General features: G+C 38.6%; 2 protein-coding genes across 2 annotated transcripts in view; one reads left to right on the top strand and one right to left on the bottom strand.

Moving 5' to 3' along the window:
* cep89 (centrosomal protein 89) overlaps window positions 1–21,507 on the bottom strand; it is a 63,406-nt gene that overhangs the window by 13,291 nt on the left and 28,608 nt on the right. The window lies entirely within an intron of this gene.
* On the top strand, window positions 73–21,152 carry zgc:165481 (uncharacterized protein LOC100073327 homolog). The gene is made up of 2 exons (XM_044348006.1): window positions 73–136; window positions 19,682–21,152. The coding sequence occupies exons 1-2, from the start codon at window positions 73–75 to the stop codon at window positions 20,422–20,424; spliced, it is 807 nt and encodes a 268-aa protein (XP_044203941.1). The 3' UTR covers window positions 20,425–21,152.

The following is a 21,507-nucleotide window of genomic DNA, read 5'->3' as shown; positions in this document are numbered from 1 at the left end:
AGCACACATGCATCCACACACACACACACAGAAATGAGATGTGGAGTGTTGCTATGAAAGAGGCGGATTTACATGAAGGACAGCACAGCAGAGGCAACTGGAGTGGAGGAGGGGGAGTCACAGACATTGGGACAAGGTGAGGAACACAACACATACACGTACACACTAACCTGCAGATCTTTTGCGGAAAGGCTGGCATGAGTGCATCAGCACCTCTACCGCATTCGGTGTTTATTTGTTTAAGGGTGTGCTCTTGTGTGTGTTTGTGTGTGTGTGTGTGTGTGTGTGTGTGTGTGTGTGTGTGTCCAGAAAATAATAGTTGTCCTGTAGACTTATATTTAAGTTGTGGTATCAACAGAGCAGTAACTGTTGGGCTGCTGACAGTTCATAACTACTGTTGGTGGTGCAGCACACACACTCATACAGGTGGAGTACATGTTTGTTGTTATGTGAATTGGTTTACTGCAGCTGATGGAGAGTAACAGTCATGACAATAAAGCGTAAGGGGCCAGTAAAGTTAAAAAAAAAAAAAAAAAAAGAGATTTTAAAGAGAGAAGAAGAGGTGGATGCACCCCAGAACACAGGGAAGGTATAGATTCTGTGTGTTGCTGCTCTGTACTCTGCAGTTGAAGATTTAGTGATGAGGAAAACAAGGTCTGTGTAAAAACAGACAGCTCGTTTGCTTTCTATCAGGCTATTTATCTGTTTGTGTGCATAGGAGTTTATCACTATGTCTGCCTTGTAAAGGGTAAAACAAACAAGCTGTTTTGACTCTTTCACCCGACATATTCATGGATTATTATGAGACATTTTGCACAGGAGCAGTTACGCAATGTTGTCTTACTGCTGGTGATGAATTTGATACTGATTTAGCTGTAAGGCTGTACTTCTGAAGCTACCCTTACTTTTAAATCTAGTAATTATGATACCAGATCAGAAGACTGGTGAGTTGTAATTGTCCAAACATGATGTACTCACACAGAACATATTTCACCCCCTAAATGCTCTTGCCCATCATACACAGAAAGCAACAGAAAGCATCCACCATTCACTTACAATGAGTCTGCTCTTTATAAAGCCTTTTTCAGCAATAGATGTCAAATACTTTTTTTGCATAGCTAACCAATCATCATCAAGGAAACAGTGTTATTCATGCTTCTCTGTGGGTACATGTGGAATGGTCATTGTGATAACTGAGTGTGGCTGACTGAGTGGAAGGCTAAGCAGTGGGATTAGATACAACGGAGCATCAGGTAGCTGAGATCAACAGTTTTCTATGAAAGCAAGGCACTACGGATGAACCACGTCTGAAATGCAGAACTTCATTACCCCCTCAGTGACATTAAAGAAATATCTCATAACTTTTTCTATGACTACATGTATAATTGTTTTCTACTATTACATTCTAATAATAATTTTCTAATATAATCTATAATATAATATTCTAATAATTCCATTTTATTTTGTTTTCTGAATGCTCTCAGAGAGTCTCCCTGATTAAAAACAGTAGAAAAATTAATTACCTGCATTAGAAACATGTGAAAATTATTTTTACTCTGAGTGAAAAGGAGTGCGTAAAATTCTCTTTTTTTTTTAGCAAGCTGAGTGCAAATACATTTGGAGAACAGTAACGCCAATAAAAAATAACAATAATCATCATCATCATTAAACATTTTAAGCAAACAACTCATTCTAAGTATTTAATTTACGTGGGCCTTATAGCTAATATGTAAAATATGTGACTCCATAAGGCACAAACTTAAATTTGTAACAAAACAAACAATTAGAAGAATTATTAGCAAAATAAAAAGAGAAACCAGTAACTTCCTATGTTAAGATTTATTTTGTATTACTGGCAGTAACGAAGTGAATGATCTCAGGTGAATATTTTTAGGGCATTATAGTGAACTAATTTCCTCATAGCTGAAAACTGAAGGGAGTCTGTCTACCACCACTATCACCCTTTTCACAATACAAAAAGTTTTATTTCCAGACCAAAAGTCCACAAAAATTAGAGTCAAAGGAAAATATAGTCTATTTAGAAGTTATAAATAATTGTCTTTGTTAACAAACATTAAAACCATCATCCATGCCAAATGACATCATCTTCATTATCAGTGAAACTCAGATGCCAGTTCCACCAAATTTGCAACATGAGATCATTCCCTCTCATGTTAGTCACTCGCAAATTCATCTGTAATTTGCAAGTGATAATCATTTGTGAAATGGAACAGTGGCACCATTTGCAATCTGCCTGTAAGTGAATAAAAAAATGGATAAAAAAAGGCAAATATGAGCTTTCCAGTCTTTTAATAGGATTAGCCAGTGCATTCATTATGCAGCTTTCTACCTTATCAAATCAATTTATTTACATGTATTAAGTTAACAACACCATCTTCCGAGCAGAAGACCAACATAAACAGAACCATGACATGCTCGCATGACATTTATGAACACATCATCATTAGCTAATGGCTAGACAAGTTGGGAAGAAGTTTTTTTGACAGTAGGCAATTTGAAAATATCTGTTTTACTACTTTAAAATACTGATAGCAGCACCAGTTTCCCAGGAGCTTATTGGTATTTTGGTTCAGTTTTTCTTTTAGCAATCAAGCATCAGTAGTTTCAACCAATACCTAACAATATGCATCAATGCATCCTCACACCAACAACTGTTAATTTCAAAATTTAAAATGCTACGCTTTTAGCTTCAGTGTTGTTGTTAGACCTTCTAACTGCAAGCTATGCTAGACAGGTTTCCACAAGGATGTGTGTGCAGGTGCAGAGAATGTGGAAGCAAGACAAACAATATGCAAACACTGGAGTAAGCACTTAATCATAGTGTCGAAAATAATGTGTCTGACTGATTAAATACCTGATCTGGCTTTCATTTACTAACACCTTACAAACACTACTGTGAGTATACAACTGTGAGTGCAGGCTGGTGTGTGTGTGTGTGTGTGTCTTTATGTATATATGTGAGAGCAGGTATATAACACAGGTCTTACGAACACACCGAAGTAGCACAAAGAAATAAATCAGCAATGATGAACATCATTCAACAGATAGTTAACTGTGAATACATCAGTATTAGTACATACTGTAAATGCAGCAGCCCTATGTTCAATTTCATACAGGCTCTACTTTCTGAAGAGCTGTACAGGCAGGATAGGCTCTTCCACTTAATCCTGCATAGGTGACATGCTCACCGCTCTTCTTTATCAGTGACCGTCTAGGTGGTTATTAGGTGGCAGCATATGTCGTCAGCCACCGTCCTGCAATAGTCTGACGTACTTAGAGGTCAGCAACAATGACCGGCTATTTTCTCTTGCCCTATTTAATGGGAAAGATTAAAAGTGTCTAGAATCAGCATGGTCCTTACACGTAAAAGTTCTGATTTACATTTCTGAGGGTTTGAGAAAGTCATATTCTTTATGTATCGAACTATAACCAACCAAACATGTTCCCAAAGCAGCAAACACTAAACAGGTTTGTCAAACATGCAATAATTTGGATATGTTTAACATATTTTGGACTACATGGTCCATGTTATTTTCTCATTTACTCATTTGTTGTAGTTTGCTTAAGCAGATGAATTGCCAGATGATGAATAGTCCATAGAGGTTATTTGCAGTGCACACTGCACACAAAGAGAAGTCAAAGACATGGAGTAGCACACGAGATCAAACAGCTTTGACAAAAATGAGCATATGCCAGACACGTTCATGATGTACTCAACAAACATTTGAGAGCTCAGGAACAGCACACTGCCAGCCTTCTCTTAACAAGGTGGCTACAAGGTCCTGCTGACAAGTGGATTCTGAATATGAATCTAAAACTAATCTAAATCTAATCTCATTATACAGTCGGCACTTGATTAATTAAGAGCCTTTGCCTTAAGATGAGTATGGCCCTAGCTCTCTTCCTAGCTAGTGTGCTAATTCTCAGTTGTGCTCAATAATGAATAGAATAGGTATTTTCTGCTAAAGAACTATAATCTGGGAAGCTAAAAGTCTCCCAAGCCTGGCCATCAACCCTCCAGGGAGGCAGGAGGGCGCCAGATCAGCCCAGCTGAAGCAGTGACATTTAGCCCTCACGGCAAGCTGAGCTGAGCAACGCCAAACCAATATATCCCCCCTCCAAGCTGTAGCCCAGAGACTGGCTGACCTTCTCCACATAGTAACAACAAAAATAATAAAAATTCAGAACAGACACGTTTTTATTTTTGCTACAATCCAGTGGGATATTGTAGCTGTATTAAAGCACCCCTCCAGTGTATTTTGGCATTTTTAAGGTATTTCATATTTTTCCGAGTCATTTCCTGTTGATTAGCCATACTGTTTGCCAAATATTTTTTTGATAAATAACTTAATTTTGCACTCAAAGTTCAAAAATTAAGCGTTAAAATGGAATGATGATGAATGACTACAGTAGAACACTACAGTCATACCTCATCCTCATAAAATCCTTTTGTTTTTGAGCATCACATAGGCTACTGAAACAGTATCAGGTGCCTGTGTTTCAAACTATATACTTAATGCAGACGTACTGCAACAATGGATTAGAGCTTAAAATGTAAATAATGTATTTCAATTAAACACTCTCCAACTAAAATCGGCACAGAAAATAACATTTAATTTGGTACAGCGGGAAAGTCAGTAAATCAGTCTACATTGATCTATAAATGGATGTGGGTGATTCTTATAGTATGTGTTGTCAACAGCTGTTTATACTGCTAAAAGCTTCTCCTTCAGTTCAGTAAATCCCTGCAGCATCTGAAGGCAGCAGGACTGATATGTTGATAAATCCGCAGCCTTTGAGAATTGCTGAGCCAGAGCGCAGTGCCGTTACGCACAGGCCGTTCACTGTTCACCTTCATTAAATGGCCTGAAAATGAGGCTGCTAATGAAAAACAACAAACACCTCAACACACATCAAACTGGTCGGTTATAACTCGATATTCTGCTTTTTTATGAAGGAGATGTCATGTTAGCAGGGTTAGCAGCATCAGCCTCTTTTCCAACTTATTTTTTCAGCAAAAGTAGCGTCTCGTGTTTTATTCTTGAAACTCATTGTGATGCAAACGCTGTTGTGTAACATTAATTACTAAACTAAGTGACCATTTACGAGGTGAGATACAGTAAATTATAATTATTGCTGAAATAGTTGGTCCGTTGTAATCATATGAACAGCTTCATCAAATCAATTGCTTTATTTTTTATTTCTATTGTTATTATAGTAACTAATTGATCCGTCTTTGGCAGTAGATTTATGGTGATGTGTGTTCATCGTTTTGCTATACTGAACATGTGAACATTAACTTTCAAAATCATTGGGAGTAAAATTCAGTCAGCCAACTCATGTTTAATGGATTTTTATTTGAATACAGGATATGTATATGGCATCCAGGCTCCGAACTGACAATAATAACTTACCCATAATAAAAGCCAGAGCCTACAGGTGGATGCTTTGGGGGAGCATTGGAAATATATTGCAACAACTAACAGTGCACTTGAGTTATCCACCTGAAAACGCTTGCATTACTTCACTCTATTAACTCTCTAAAACGACCAGTCACATGATTCCTTGTGGTTTGTCCACATGAAAATCCAGCTGAATTAGTGCTTTGGGTTCTGCCACCTGTTCAAAGCCAACCATGTATCAGCACTGCCATATGTCCTGCCTTATGCTGAAATACGATTTGTGCCACAGCCAACAACTGCTACTGAAAGCTTTGTGTTAAAGGCTATAGTATACACACCTGCCTCTCTTTTTATTTGCCAACTTGTTGTTATTCTAATAAAAACTTGCAACCTCACTAACAAAATCATTCCCTTTCTCCAATTCATTAATTGAAACATCATTTAAAATCCCTGCAGCGATCAACTCCATTCCATCAACAATAAAGCATGATTGCATGTGTAAACAGATTAACCTTTTTGCTGCAATTGGCTGTCTAATGTTCTTAACAAAAGAAAATCCAGATAAGGCGATGGAGCTGTTCCATAGGGGAGGCGGAATTAAACTGCATATCTTGCTGCATCTACTAGTAGACAAGTAGATACATTGGATGGGAGCTTACTGAAACCCAAGAAGACAATACAGGAAGTTGAATCCATGCAGCTGGTTCACCTGGTGCAGGTATGCAGTAGAGCAACTGCAAGTGAAGTTGTGACTGAAGGAACTAGCAAGATACTGTATGATTCTTACAGTTGTTCCTGATGTGCAAGCAAGGCGGTCACTCCCTACAGTGCTCCAGTAATGAGTAAAACATTGTTCATTTACTGGAGAGTTTCCAGTGATAGATATTGCAAGACTGTGGTCGCAATTCTTAGCTGCTGAGGCCAACAGACCAACACTGTGGTTGTACATCCAGTGGCTAACCACCGAACCATAGAAAACTAGGATTATACAGCGGAGCTCCCAGTGGCCAACAGCAGAATCATGTGGATATCTGGGCAGCCTCAAGGTGTGAATATATAAAACTTTATAACTGTGAAGCAGGGTGGGGTTTAAAAAGAGAATTAACTGTAGGTCAGCTAACTTTTCTTGGCTCAGTAAAGGTTATAAAAGAGGACAATTCTCCTTCTAAGCCAGTGGTGTGCAGTGTATAACTCAGGGAGGGTCTGATTTGCTACCTCTTGTTAAAAATCTGACCTTTGCTGAGGAGTGAAGCTCCTGCGGTGTGGAGAGTCCACAGGTGTGTGGTAGATGGCTTACAGCGCCAAAGGATAATACTGCTGGGTATGTGTAATAAAAGTGGAGTGGTGTAGATTTGCGATGTTTGGGGGATTCTGGCTTCTCTGAAAACAGTGTTCTTCTGCTGAGACGGCATAAGTAATCATCTTTGTCTGCTAGGTTTGAAAAACTTCAGTGAAAGAAGGCATAAGACATGTCTGCCAGTAGCACACAAACACACACATTACACACACACAAACATGCACTGTTCTCGGTAGAGAACTGACAAAAAGGACACATCCCACAGCTCATCAGATTAACTCAGCTCTCCTGCTCAAGACACAAACATCTGCCATTGTCAAAGTCAATGTCACAGTTACTTCTGATCATAAACAAGTTAATTGGCATGCCTGTCGATAGGTCTCCAGGGTGCTTCAGTCAGGATGGAAAATTACCAAAAGCAAATAGCAAAACATTAAGCACACGACCACCATTGATTTTGAGTCCTATATGTTGGATGGTATAAGACAGTGAAAAAGGCTGAGATGGGCCAGACTCTGTGGCAGGTGGGAAAACACGTTGGTTTCCTGATTTAAGTGCTAATGGTTTGGCACATGGCTTGTTGGCATTTGCATGTTGTAGCTGTGGAAACAGATGGTTTGGTTCTGTTTACCCTCTTAGCTCTGTTCTTATTTCTCTGCTTATCACTCATCTGTTGCATAAAATCATTTAGAATAATTTAGAAGGGTAGAATAACAATGTGAATCTTTTAACACATATCTAGAAGTTGTGCTCTGTATTTTTGCAACGCAGAGCTGATGGCATCTTAATAGTGCTTACCTCTCGCTCTGCCGGACATGTTGCTCTACAAATGTGTTCTACATTTTGATGAGGAGGCAACAGGGCACAACAGTGCAGTCGTGATGTGGATATTGTACTGTGATATCAAGCTGAACAGTTGTTCACCCAATAAGCAGCAGTAATAATACAGGGATGCACAGTACATGAGGGTTACAGCAGCCACTGACACTTACTGTATGGTGGCAACAGGGATACTTAAATTGTTACATTGGAAAATGAGGGGGCAGCATCAATAGCCACTCAATATGTGAAAGTGCTTTAAGAGCAGCATTTTGACACTAAGAATAAAACTGAAGCTCCAAAAGCAAATCCACATGAACACAGAGAGCATTCAGACATCACCTAACCAAAGCTCAGTTAGGTTCAAACCTCACACGTCCTTGCTCTGAAGCAACAGTACTCATTAGTGAACCACCACATGATGCCTTTAAATGTTTTTTTTAGTTTGTACTGGATTCCAGCATCTAATGAAGTTTGTTCCAATGGGTTGGATGAGCCAGTGGGCTACTGTACAGAGAGCCAAACTCTCAGCTGACTTCTTAAGATGGATTTATGCTTCTGCAAGTGTCACGGAAAATTGTTTATAGTGAAAACAACATGAAGCAAATGGAGGACAGACACAGTGAGTGTTGCTCTTTATCAGAGTGAATAAAATAGTTTAAACATGATTACTAACTGCCTTTGGTAGTTTGACAAATTTGTTTTTGGTTATCTTTTTACTGCATTGAATCTGTTTCCAGCACAAAGCTTCCCATCATTGCTCTGTATCAAAAACTGAAAAAATGCAGACAATTATTTTGGGAATATATTAAATGCACAACATGGGCTGATAATGAACTACAGATTCATAAAAGGTTGCGTTGGTCCCACAGTAGTCAACAGGTTAAAGGTCCAGTGTGTAGAATTTAGTATCATCTAATGGAACAGAGTTGGCAGAAACACAATATAATATTCATAAGTATGTTTTAATTAGTATATAATCACCTGAAAATATAAATCATTGTGTTTTTGTTACCTTAGAATGAGCCCTTTATATCTACATAGAGAGCGGGTCCTCTTCCACAGAGCCTGCCATGTTTCTACAGTAGCCCAGAATGGACAAACCAAACACTGGCTCTAGAGAGGGTCCTTTTGTGTATTTCACAAGTTTTGAAGCCACCGTAGGTTCTCCTACATGCTTGGAAGGGGAAGGGGAGGGGTATTCAGTTTGTTGCAATCTGCAATCTCACCGCTAGATGCCACTAAATCCTACACACTGCACCTTTAAATCTAATGCTGCAATAAATAATACATAATAAATCTATTCCTACATCAGAGGCTTCTATGATAGGACTGCAGGAACACCTTGCCATTAGGAGAATAAATCCACCTTTAATGGACTATGCCTGCCAAATCTGTGACAGTAAGATGCTCAGATTATCTGTTTCAGTGAACTGTTGACACATTATACAGCTTCCTTACATCAATTTAAAAACATAACCCCCATTTCCATCTGTGTTGCACTAATGTGCACCTAATTTTTATGTTATGCTGTTACTATTACCTTGGGTTTTGTTCAACAGTGTTAACACATTCGTACAAATTCACACATTAGTGTTAGCTCTGTTATTGTTGCAGCAGGTTCTGTTAGTATTCACCTCTCTTACTGCTTTAGACTCCCCTGCATGCCTGCATTAAATGGCAGGGAGCTTCTAACTGAGCCACATCCCCAGACATACAGTAATTCCTTCTTATGATAATATACACTTTGACAAATGTGGTCCTAACTGAATATTGCTTGTGGCAGATGCATCATTTCAGATCCACAGATGTGTCTTGGTAACAGTTTAAGATAAGAGAAAAATGCCTGAATTTCAGTTTGATGACAGAAACAGTCACATGGAGAACAAGGAGTGGGGAGGCCACAATAAATTAATTGCATATGAAACAGTTATCCACTGTACTATCATGCAAGGCTGAGTACTGAGTACTAACCCTAACAATAACCCTATTTAATTGGGTTGTTAAAAAAGTAAACTTGGGATTTCCTGGTGGGCCTGGGGCACAAACCATGAAACAGTCAACTGTCAGGGACCTTCCCCACATTCCCCATCTCTCTCTATCCTCATTTCCTGTTCTCTATTGCTATTTACCTAATACATAATATATAATATATGAAGTATACATACATAATATAAAACCTAAAAAACACCTTAAAAGGCAAAAGTACTACAGCAGCTTATTATTATCGTTCCAAATCATTTCATCATATACACAGACAATGAATATTAACTGTTCATCACTAATAAGTTGCTATTTCAAACTGCCAAATCCAATTTTGTCAGTTTTGTAATAAATGTAAAAATCTGAAATCCCAGTTTGAACCACTCAAACAGAGGAGTTCCATTAGCCTTAGAGCAATATGAACTGTCGGTTGTTTCTAATGTCAATGAGCTAAACATTAAAGATTGTTTTATTGTCAAACAAGTAGATAACAGTATTGGCTGTATGACTAAATATAAATGCATTTATACTCAGAAAAAAATGTATTATTATTTCAGAGCAGTATATAAGGTGCAAGAATATAAAGCTCTGACAATTCAGAAGTGTCACCAAAATATTATTAGCAAAAGGTGAAGTTCTTGTGCTACTACTCGAATTATCATATTTAGTACAGTTAAAGCTTATTCTACTTATTTTAACAGGTCAACTGATAAAAAAACAGGAGGTCTACCAATAGACTGCTCACAACTAATTGTTGTGAACAAAAATAAAAGATCTGCCAACAGCAGCATGAACATAATCCTCTGGATCGATGGCATAATTCAGAGAAGCATTACCGAGCAGATATTCTGACAGCAAAGGTCAAAGCTTTCGTCAACAATCCACACTGAGAGGAGGAGGGGAGAGGAGCAGAGAACATCGGGGATGGGAAGTACAAGTGTCCCATCTTGCCTTTCATATATAAAGGGAGATTTGATAACCCACAAACACACAAATGTGTTTCCAGTTATGAAGCAGATCATCCATGATTTAGCCATTAGTCATATACAGTAAAGAGAATTTTTCTCAGCTTTTTCCACTTAAAAACATACAGTTGCATTTAGTAAGTAATATGTTTGTACTGTTAACTCAAGGACTCCTGTTTTTTTCCTAAATTTGAGAAAACACTGTCAGTGGAATCAGACTAAAACCTACCATACTTACTTACTAGTTGATAGTAAGTAAGTATGGTAGGATGATATTTTCCAGTGGAAAGCATAAATCTACTATTTTCCATACAAATAATACTATAAATACAGTTAAACACAATGTTTGATCTAGTTTGTCTTGGCAGGATCTATGCAGAATATTGACTGTTGTGTAATTCTGGTCGTAGCATCTGGGGCTCAGTGTTGAACAGACTTCTGTAGAGCTTAGACTTTGCTTTTATCTTTGCTTTTATGATCAAAGTCTTTTCCTTTATGCGAGAAAACTTGTTGATCAAAGCACTTCTGCTTCTAAAATACCAACTTGTTACTGGTAGCGGTTTGTAGAATAATTTAATGTGATACTTTATTGATTTCCCCCACGGGTAAATTCTTCTCTGGTCTTGACCTCCTGTGAGAGCTCAGGGTCAGCTGAAGAACAGCATGAACAGGGCTGGAAGGAATGCACAGGCAGAGGCACATACCGCTTTAACTGTATATGTGAAATTAGCATGGAATCGGTCCATAAATTATCATCACCAAGGTGTAAAAACAAAAAATAATTAATAAAATAAAAATGCTAATTAATGTAACAACATCTAACAGGAATAAGATAGCTGACTGAAAGTATGAGGAATTAAGTATTACAGAAGAGCTGTTTGATTTGTTTATTTGTAATAGACTTGTATAAATGTGACAAGATGCCAAAACATCTTACAAAAGGTGTTATACAGCTCCACTTGAGAAAAGGTGAGTGTTCATTAATAAGAAATGTAATAAAATAGTAATATTATATTTACATAAATAAAAAAAGAGATGGTACAACATAAAAAAACAAAAAAGGTTTTTTTTTGTTTGGCTGTAAGCCACTGCAACAACTCAGAGAAAGACTGACACACTACTGGAAGATTGTAGATGGCACTCATACTGCTTGAAGACTGTCATAAGTAATGGTATAATCATTTGCTATTTTCCTTTTCACCACAGATGATGCAAGAGTGATACTGTATGGGAATGCAATAACCTCCAGCATCTATTATCTACACCTGCTTTTAAATTCTTAAAGCCATCTGAAGGTGACAGGACAGAAGTGTGTGTGAGCAGTCTGTAAATGAAGTCTCACAGATGCCACATCCACTCCGAGTACCTATAGTATATTGCCTCAGGCCCAACCAACACCATGCTGTTGCAAAATAACCACAAACATTTTCACCGGGTGACCAGTTTGCAACAGATGTCTTTCCAGTGGGTCTGTGAAAAGTAACATCACATTTTTTATTTTTCAAACTGCATTTTCAATTTCAGTTGGTGTGACGTGAGGCTGCATAATTACGATAAAAAGAAATGAGATTGATTTTTTTCTGACACTTGTTTTAATTTAAATGCAATGCACTGAAGGCTGTGAATAAGGTTCCCTTAATGGATGCAGGTATTTAAGAGTATGGCCATCATGCAGCATTCATTATGCAGCAGGTTGTGTCAACATTTCAGGTGGTTGTAAAAAGTAAAAAGCTTTGTAAAAAAGTGTACAGTTTGTGATGATGATAAATATTTATACCTTTCCTCTATATCCCCCCAAGGGTTCACTTGTTTCTGTTGTTTTCTTCATTTTCTCACATGCGCTGAGCTTCCAGTTTTGTGTGCTTAAATAATGCCAGTTTCTAGTTACATCACAGTTAATCTGAGATAAGGTGTAAAACGTTGAGTAAATCTGGACCTCTGCATCTTGCTCAAGGATACTTCAAACCAGACACTTTTACTCCCTAATCATTGCACTACACACCATGCCCTCCTGTCTACAGTATGTTACTGCTACACTGGAAGTCACCCAACATAATATGGGTGAAAACAGTGTTTTCCAAAGACCAATGTAATAACCCAGATCACACAAGGAGGTGACACTGGAGCCCCACATTACTCTGGGGAGCAGGAACACAATTTCATCCATTCCTACAACTCTTCTCCAATCCACCAGTTGCTAAACATCCAATATCAGCCTCGGCCCACATTCTCCACTGTGAAATTCCTCCTCCAGAGAGGAGCACCATAAACATTTTCAAATCACTGTTACACCTTTCAAACTTGACATATTCACCACCCTAGCAGTCAGTCAACCTGTCAATAAGTCAGTCAGTTAATTAGTACGTCAGTCAGTGCACAAGTCAATCAATCAGTCAACCACAACACTAGGAGATATTCTCTTACATTACTCTCTCTTCATGTGAAATAATTTTGATATTCTGCCACAATATTACTGTATTACTTACTATTTACAACTGCAATTTACTTTTACATACTTTTACATTTACTAATACACTATATGTATTAGTTACTAGTATTAGTCACTGCTCTTGATTATTTATTGTCTTAGGACCACTTTTTCATGTCATGTGCCACCACACCCCTATATGAGGCATATGTCACTCGTCCTTCTACAGCCTTGATCAGGCACCTATATCCCATTGAACCTCTCTAACACTCCCACAATACACAGAGATCATTGTGCCCAGTTTGTTAACAACCCCAGCAGCTTGGTAACCTAGCAATACTATCCAGAGTGTGAAGGAGAGATGTGTGTTCAGTGGGAGACAGTTCACTGCTAATTGGGATGTTCTACAGTACCACTGGATATCTGGGCATGTCTTGGTAGACCTTTGACACAGATATCCTCAGCATCTAGCAAAAACTGCAAATTAATGTGTAAGTTAATACATTAGTGTCTAATGGCCATTAGATGGTGCTTCTAGTAACAGCAAAGATGATGGCAAGCAGTAAACCCAAATTCAGCCTCACTGTGATCTCGGATGTGGTGTCTGTGTTTTACTACAGTATCTTTAATAACTGACTATACTGGATCACCATTGTCACCGACATATCAGTAGCTTCTAGCAGCAAAGCATACAGATGGATTTGTAGTGTTCTTCATACAAAGCAAAAAATAGACAAAAAGAAAATACAGTGAACCTGCACATACTGTCAATAAAATAATACCCCTGCCTTTTGTTTCTATCTGATCACAGGACCACCATCGCAGCAGTAAAGTATTGCCTGGCATGACAAAGCAAACCCTATAATGCTTCAGTAGCCACACCACCACATCCTTCCTCCATTGTAATAGCAGGGGTATGCGCAAATGAGATTGTTTTCATACCCATAAGTGCTGAATTGTGGCAGGCAAAGCATGGAAAAATAGTAGATTGGTGAACCAGAGCAGCCCAGTTAAAACTTGTGTTTCCAAGCTGAAAACAAAGCTGGGCTGCTCTGGACCATCCATCTGGTCAGCTGCCGTAAGGACATTGTGTGGTGTGTCCAGCAAAGTGATGACATGGGCAATATTGCTGGGACCATGGTGATGGAATAGGCTGTGGTGATTAATAGTTTTGCACATAGTGATGCTCCCCCTCGCTCACCAGGAACCTCACAATAGCACACTGCAATGCAATTACTCAACTCAAACTGCAATGTTTAGCTCTATCATCAAAAATCAATGACATTTAAAAACTAGAAATACCACCTCGCAGTTGTATGCCTCCGCCAACCAGTCAAGTTGCTGTTTACATCCATGTCTGTTCAGAATCATATAATATTTGTGGTGAAAACTTTGAAGGAATTTAATAAAAGGTATTAAGTGTATTTTCCTTTTATGTGTTCACATGCTCAGCCAATAAAGCTGATTCTGATAGAGCACAAAGTTGTTGCCATGACAGTAGATGATGCTTCAGATATGGATGTTGCTGCAAAGAAGCTACAAATTCTAAAATGTGGATGTTCCACACACATCTTCAACCTGGCAACACAGAAGATCTATACAATCACTGCAGTTTCAAGGTGAAGACCCAAGATTAGTGTCACCAATTCAGTATCAGACCAAATGTGAAATATGGTCACAATCTCCCCTTCTGTTCCTGATTTATGGCGTTGAATAACAGCCAGAGAAGTGTTTTTGCAGAACATTATGATGTCACAGTGAAGCTGACCTTAATTAGAGTATGAATTCTTGAGTTATGGCCAAAAACATGTTTGGTGAGGTCACAGTGACCTTTAACCACCAAATTCTAATCAGTTCATCCTTGAGTCCGAGTGGATATCTGTGCCAAATTTTAAGAAATTCACTCAAAGTGTTACTGAGATATAACATTCATAAGTTCATTACTGAATAGCTGCTAACTAGATGAGTCTGTGCACAGTCGAACGAGAGGTTTGAAACATAAGAACAGAGGTTAGTTGCATGTGTGGATCTTTAGGAAACTTGGAACTGGGGTCACATTTCTGGCAACTACAAATCGTTGATGCATATTGACAGTAGCTGGTTGTAGTAAGGTGCAGTGAAAGGTAGAGTGAATAAAAAATAGAGGATTCATAAAAAAAAAAAAGAATGTTTGTTTACAGTTGGATAGCATCACAAACAATTGTTGCCTTTACGTTCAAGTTCATGTTGCATATTGCATAATAAGGGGCTGCATTTTCTATTTCACAATCCCAGTCTCGTGCCCTTTCTTTACAACATTTATTTGTCTAGGACTTCAGGGGAAGATTAGGTAATTCTGCTCCTGGGATTGATGTAGAGTGGAGCTGGCTCTTTCTGGCATCTTTCTGACATTTTTCAGAAGGCTTTTTAACGCAACAGACTGGTGGCTGAAATATTTAACGGTCAGTAAGTCACAGAGAGTCCTGCTGGGCAATTGCCGATCCAACATCCACCTATTCAATCCATATTTCATGGTCATGAATGAATGGATGAATGACTAGCTTGTCTTTATATAGCATCTTCCTGACGGGAGGGGGATTTGTTAATGACCAAATACTGTATAGAGGTAAAGCAAGTAACCACTGGAATGAAGTAACTGCAGCTATAGCTCACAAAAGCAAAAGACTTTTTTTTTTGGCAGTTTTAACCTTTATTGAGTCAAATTGAATTCAACCATATAAATGTGGAGACAAGGACAATGGAGCTGCTCAGCTCTCCTTGTTCAACCATGAGTCACTTACCCAGAACCGGGTGGGTAGAAATTTCAATCAACTTTAGACCTAAGGGAGTTGTGAGCAAAACCAGAACAGCCTAACACTACCATTCAGGCCACATCCAGAATCCACCTGGGGCATGAAGTTCTGACCCCAGGAAGACATTTCCTCACTTCCCCTGAGGAGGGGTACATGTGGGCTCTAAGACCACACTGGGTGAGCAAACATCACTAGGTTACAGGAGAGTAAGAGGAAACATAGCATTTTCCCCTTGGACACAAGAAGGTCAGTTAATGGCAAGCCAAAACGCTGCCTGATCTGTGCCACCATATCCAGGTAGGCACACCCAAACAAGCAGTGGGCATCCTTGGACATCATGTCCACCCCTTTAGAGACAGGGCACATGCGTGGCCCTCAGAGACCACAGGTGATGATTGTCCCTGAGGACAATCTTGTGCACTTTTCTGGAGGCCTAGAATTCTCACTCTTTATCTTTTCTTCAGGTAGAACAAGACTGCTGTGTTTTCTGACCTCAATGTGACATGTCAGTTGCACCACTGAGGCACAAAATGGACAACTCTGTGAACTGTTGTAAATCATGAAACCTTCGAATGTAAGGGAAACCAGGACCAATAGGAACAGTTTGAAAAGGGTGCATCTTCTCATGCCCGAGTGTGAGCCTCTGTAGCTTGAGGTGCACTTGAAACAACATATCCAAGAGTTATCAGACATACTGTACTATCCTGGTGCAATAGTCCAGGCACAGTTTGTGCTGTTGTGTCTGTTGACTCAACCACGTACACAGTGCCTGCTCATTTACCTCTTTCTTGTCAACTGCACACAGACTCAAACACACAAACACACTCATATGCCGGGATAACAAGAAAAACCCAACAAAAAAGTCAGTTAAAAAAGAAACTACTGCATATTTCTCTACCTGTAGAAAATTGTGATTTATACTTTATCTTTTGCCGCAGGCTATTTCAAAAGAATGCATAAAAAAAATTAATGTTTTCCCAAAATCTGCAGAAGCAAATGGAACTAAGCACACAACTTTATGATAATAAGCAATGAGAGGTTTTAAAATAGTTAGTGATACATGCACATACTACACTGTGTCCATAATCCTTGATGGACAAGGTAATTAATTTTCTACTCTAAGAGTAGAGACTGTTCTTACATAAAAAAGTCACGTTTTAATAATTAATGAGATGATCAATACTTTAAAAAAAAAGAAAGAAGATCATTTCCAATATACAACACAATGGCATATCGTTTGTGAAACTCAGCTTTTGACCTGAGATACCACTCAAAGTACATAGGAATAAACAGTCTTATAAGGTAACACCATTGTCACAGCAGCAGAGAATATGAAATTGTGTTCTGAAAATGACACACCTGCAGCTAAGCATCCGGTCTATTTGTACAATCACACTTATTTCACAAACCTCAGGGATATTCTAAGAAATCCACAGTATGTTATTTTTGCTTTACTAAAGACATGAGTTTCAGGCTCAGACTCTGGTGGTTAGGTATCAGAAAACCCATTGTGGTTCAGATATGTTTTGAGATAATATTTATATATAAACTAAACTTGATAGTAATGCTGGAAATTGATTTAGCAGCTATGTCATGCCTTAATGAGTTGTTAGAATACAGTGACTGAATTCTGCGCTCTGTGTGTCGCATTATAACAGCAGAACAAACCATAGGTGTTTTAGTGTTAGATGAGGATGAATTTTTATTCTTTATTTTATTAGTTGGGCTCATGTCAGCCATAGTCAGTATTGTTCTATATATTATTCTCTTCCATATCATGGCCAATTCTGCTCTTGCCTTCTCAATCCATGCCCCATTCCCCAGTTGTATTTTAGGAGCTCTTGTAATGACATATTTCCTGGAAAACAAGAGTTCAATTTGTTTTCTCATTGGGTTGTGTAAGGACACCATAAGGCTAAGTGCAAGAGAACATGAAACTATGTGATTTATTAGTGTATTTGTGCATGACACCTAATATTAAACTCATATAATGGCAGGTACAGTATTTCTAGTTGACCTTGCACAAACAACTATGTTTCTGCTCAATGTAAGTATTAACATCTATTTATTCTTGCAGTCAGTCCAAGAAACTGCCCCACTGCACCCACTAGTACAGCAACACTATCAGAAAGTTACTACTGCACCAATATTCTACCATTTTACCAACAGGTCACCACTTTATGAACATATTATCACCATGCCAACACATTAAACCTCACCAACATACTACTATCATTCCTGTATCTTGTTACCACATTATCATAGTCCCACTGAATCAAAATACTGATGTTACTGACAGACATTGCCACCACAACATGTTATCGCCATGCAAAGACATTTTTTCACTTCACCGCTTAGCAAACTGCCATGTATTATTAACGACTTAACATGAATGATAAATAATACAAGTGAATTATTGAGACTTATTTTATCAGATGACGGATTAAAAAAACGGACTTGGTGTGCAGAGACCTTTAATGACCAATTTGCAGGATACATTTTCCTTAGGTTTATAATGTTTCAAGTTTAAAATGTATGCATTTAGGGACATGGTCAAATGACTAAGAATACATTTATTTCACTCTAAAAAGGCTTAAAATAGTCGACCTAATATATGAATCAAATTGAAATTAATTGTAAGACGATATTAATTAGAGTGAGCATGCAGTGTAAACTAATTGGCTTGAGCTCTAGTAACTACTTAGAACATTCAATCTGTTCATTGTATATTTCATAATTTAATCATTATTATTCTGATACTTTCTTTTTTGTTTATTATGACTATGAAGGTCTTGAAACCTTTAAAAAATCTTTTATGTACCCGCAGATGGCAGCGATCTCCCATGATAAAGGTCTAGGGCAGAGTACAGTAGGTGGCGGCTCATTAGCATCATTCTTACTCATGCTTGGTATCTCTGGATGCTCACAGCTATTTGAACTTATTAATAATGACTGACAGTTTCTTGCTGTTTCTTGTTCTCTTGTCTCAGCCCTTAAGAAAATTAGTAGCTGTCAGTAATTTTGTATAATTCACTTGAAGCTGTTGGCATTACCTTGTACAGTACTGTTACGGGTAGTACTGCTAGTATAGTTTTGTGGAATTTGTTTATTTTATCAATACTTTACTATATTTTAAATGTGTTTTTATATCTTTCTTCACACATTCATTAAATTGGTTGTGATAAAGTTCCTGGCCATGGGTGAAAATACCGAGTCATCTTAGAAAAATTAATGATTTTGAGGTATGGTGATTTTTAATTTGCATTTTTGGCACTCATCAATTCCTTGTGCGATGTACACTGATTTTTTTTTCTTCCAATAGCTTTGTTATAATGAATTTCATTTCCTGCATTTGACCAGTATTAATGCTAACTAAACCACTCATTTGTTCAATGACATTAGTAGTGTCGCCAAAATAGGGGTGAATGGCTTTTAACAAAGAAATTACTTTGCTCCATTTTTCCATATCCTAACAGACCAAATAGAAAGCAAAAAATGGCTTCATATCATTGAACAACAAATAAATCAAGTTAACAAAGTAAAACCTTCAATTTGGGGCTGGTCATCTTAATTAAGAACTGTATTCAACACAAAAACACACTGAATCAACAAAAAATGCTGAAATGTGAAGAAGCAGTTGTCCTTACCAACTCTCCCCAAAGATCAATAAATAGCATTGCTGGCTATTGCTTTGCCACAAAGGGCTCTGGGATGACACCATGAGCCAACTCCCAAACCATAAATCATTCATCAGCAGCAAGTACAGAGTCTAGAAGCAGCCAGAGACAAAGGCAGAGCCCTGACCTTTATCTGCTGGGCAGAGACATAGCAGATATTGTTGTCAGAAACATCAGCTTGTTTCAGTGCCATCTCTAACGTTCTAGTCAAAGCCACATGTAATACTGTAATAGTTACATATCAACCCCTAATTTCTCAATATGTCTCTACCTCTATATCTTTCTCTCCTTCCCCAGAACATGACTTGAAGATGGACTGTCCTCAGGCTGAGTTAGAAGAAAAGGACTGTCCTCCACCAGAGGAATTAGAGTGTAAAATCTGTTACCAGCGCTACAATGCCCACAACCGCAAGCCTAAGATCCTGGACTGCCTGCACCGGGTCTGTGCCCGGTGCCTCATTAAGATCCTGGACATTGCTGATGGTGCAGGCAGCATCTCTTGCCCCTTTTGTCGACACCAAACCGAGATCACAGAGTACGAGGTGTCAGCCCTGCCTGATGATGCTAACATCATGTCCCATTTGGCAATGCGGGACAAATCCTGGAGCTCTGACCACAACAGGGAGGTGGTCCTGACTCCGAAGAGTTTGTCCTCCAGCCCGTCTCATGACTCCTCCAACTGCCTGGTCATCACCATTATGGAAGTGCAGAGGGACTCACAGCACTCCCCGAGCCGCAATGGCAGCTCTGACATATATGCTGAGCAGAGCCTGGACTCAGTGTCGCTGGGCTCCAATGGGCCTGCTGATCAGGATGCCCTGTCCAAGTTCTGTAATCATGTCCCACGTATCCTGGTCTGGCTGCTGGGTTTCTTATATTTTGGCTCACTGCCTCTGGGAATTTACTTGTTGGTCATTCAGAGAGTGACTCTTGGTATTGTATGTGTTAGTTTGGTGCCATCAAGCCTGACAGTTTGCCTGGTCTATGGATTCTGTCAGTGTTTGTGCCAGGGCATGTGTGACTGCTCCAATAGGGGCTAGTAGGATGCTACCCAAGAACTGGTGGTCTTGGGTTAGAATAAAGTTAGCTCCAATGAACAGGTATTTGGTGTGTTATGTGGACAGATACTGTAGACGCCCAAAGGTAAGGTAATGCCCTCTCCTTAACATGTTTTATAACACTTCCTGTCAATTATCCTCATGCAAATAATGGGCCAATGAGAAGACCTAAGAAGGCCGCCTTTAGCGTTGGTGTTTGCTTTTGTAAGACTGACTGCTGTTGACAGTTTGGCAAGAGCAACAGAACCACTGACAACTCTGTAGTGGGAGCAGCATCTATACCTGCACTTCTGTGATGTATTTCTGTGACTTTTTTTGCTCTGTGTTGTGTGTATCACCTACGTTAACTTAAAATTTGAGAGCAGACCTTCAGTCTTTGACTTACATGAGCCACCGGGCCCTCATATATCAACATTGTTTGCCGACAATAATCTTGCAATCATTTTTATGCGAACGGTGGGATTTACTCATTTGTAACTTTACTTTGGGATGTCTGTATAAATGTATTTATATGATGGACCACAAGAGCAAACTGAAAAGAGAAAGTACCTCAGTAGTCTACACATTAGCAATCAGTTTGTTTACTTAATTTTCTCAGGATGTTATTAAATTGATGAACAAATGCATTTAAGCATGGCTGGATTACTGCTAGTTAGGCCAATAACAAAAACAGAGGTAAATTAATGTTGAAGGTGATTTAGGCCACCAGGTAAGAGCAAATATTTTAATTTTTAATTTGCTCTTTTAAAATTAAATTGCTTCTTTTTATTTTAGTGAATGTTATTCATGTTTTATGGGCAGCATTAATGAGAACACTACATGTTAGCAAAATCTATTTCTCCCTCTTGTTAAAGCTACAATCGAATAGATCTTAATTGTGCAACTGGTCTTGCCATCAGGTACTGAAAGTATCATAAATAATTGTATTTTGTATGGAGAAAAAGCATTGGTGCACTGACATCTATGGGTTGATATATGTCTGTCACAAAATCTTTCTATCTGGTTTGAAACACTCCATGTAAAACACAATATTGCTCCTCCATAGGTGTGTGGTTGACAGGTCAT

This window comes from Thunnus albacares, chromosome 1 (assembly GCF_914725855.1).
Source record: "Thunnus albacares chromosome 1, fThuAlb1.1, whole genome shotgun sequence".
Classification (NCBI taxonomy): domain Eukaryota; kingdom Metazoa; phylum Chordata; class Actinopteri; order Scombriformes; family Scombridae; genus Thunnus; species Thunnus albacares.
Note: the sequence above shows the minus strand (reverse complement) of the source record. Positions and strands in the feature narration are given on the sequence as shown.

Excerpts from the sequence above, each read along its gene's own strand:
- zgc:165481 (XM_044348006.1), top strand. The coding sequence starts at position 73 with ATGAAGGACAGCACAGCAGAGGCAACTGGAGTGGAGGAGGGGGAGTCA. Across the intron at positions 137-19,681 it reads GTCACAGACATTGGGACAAG|AACATGACTTGAAGATGGAC; the intron begins GTGAGGAACACA and ends CTCCTTCCCCAG.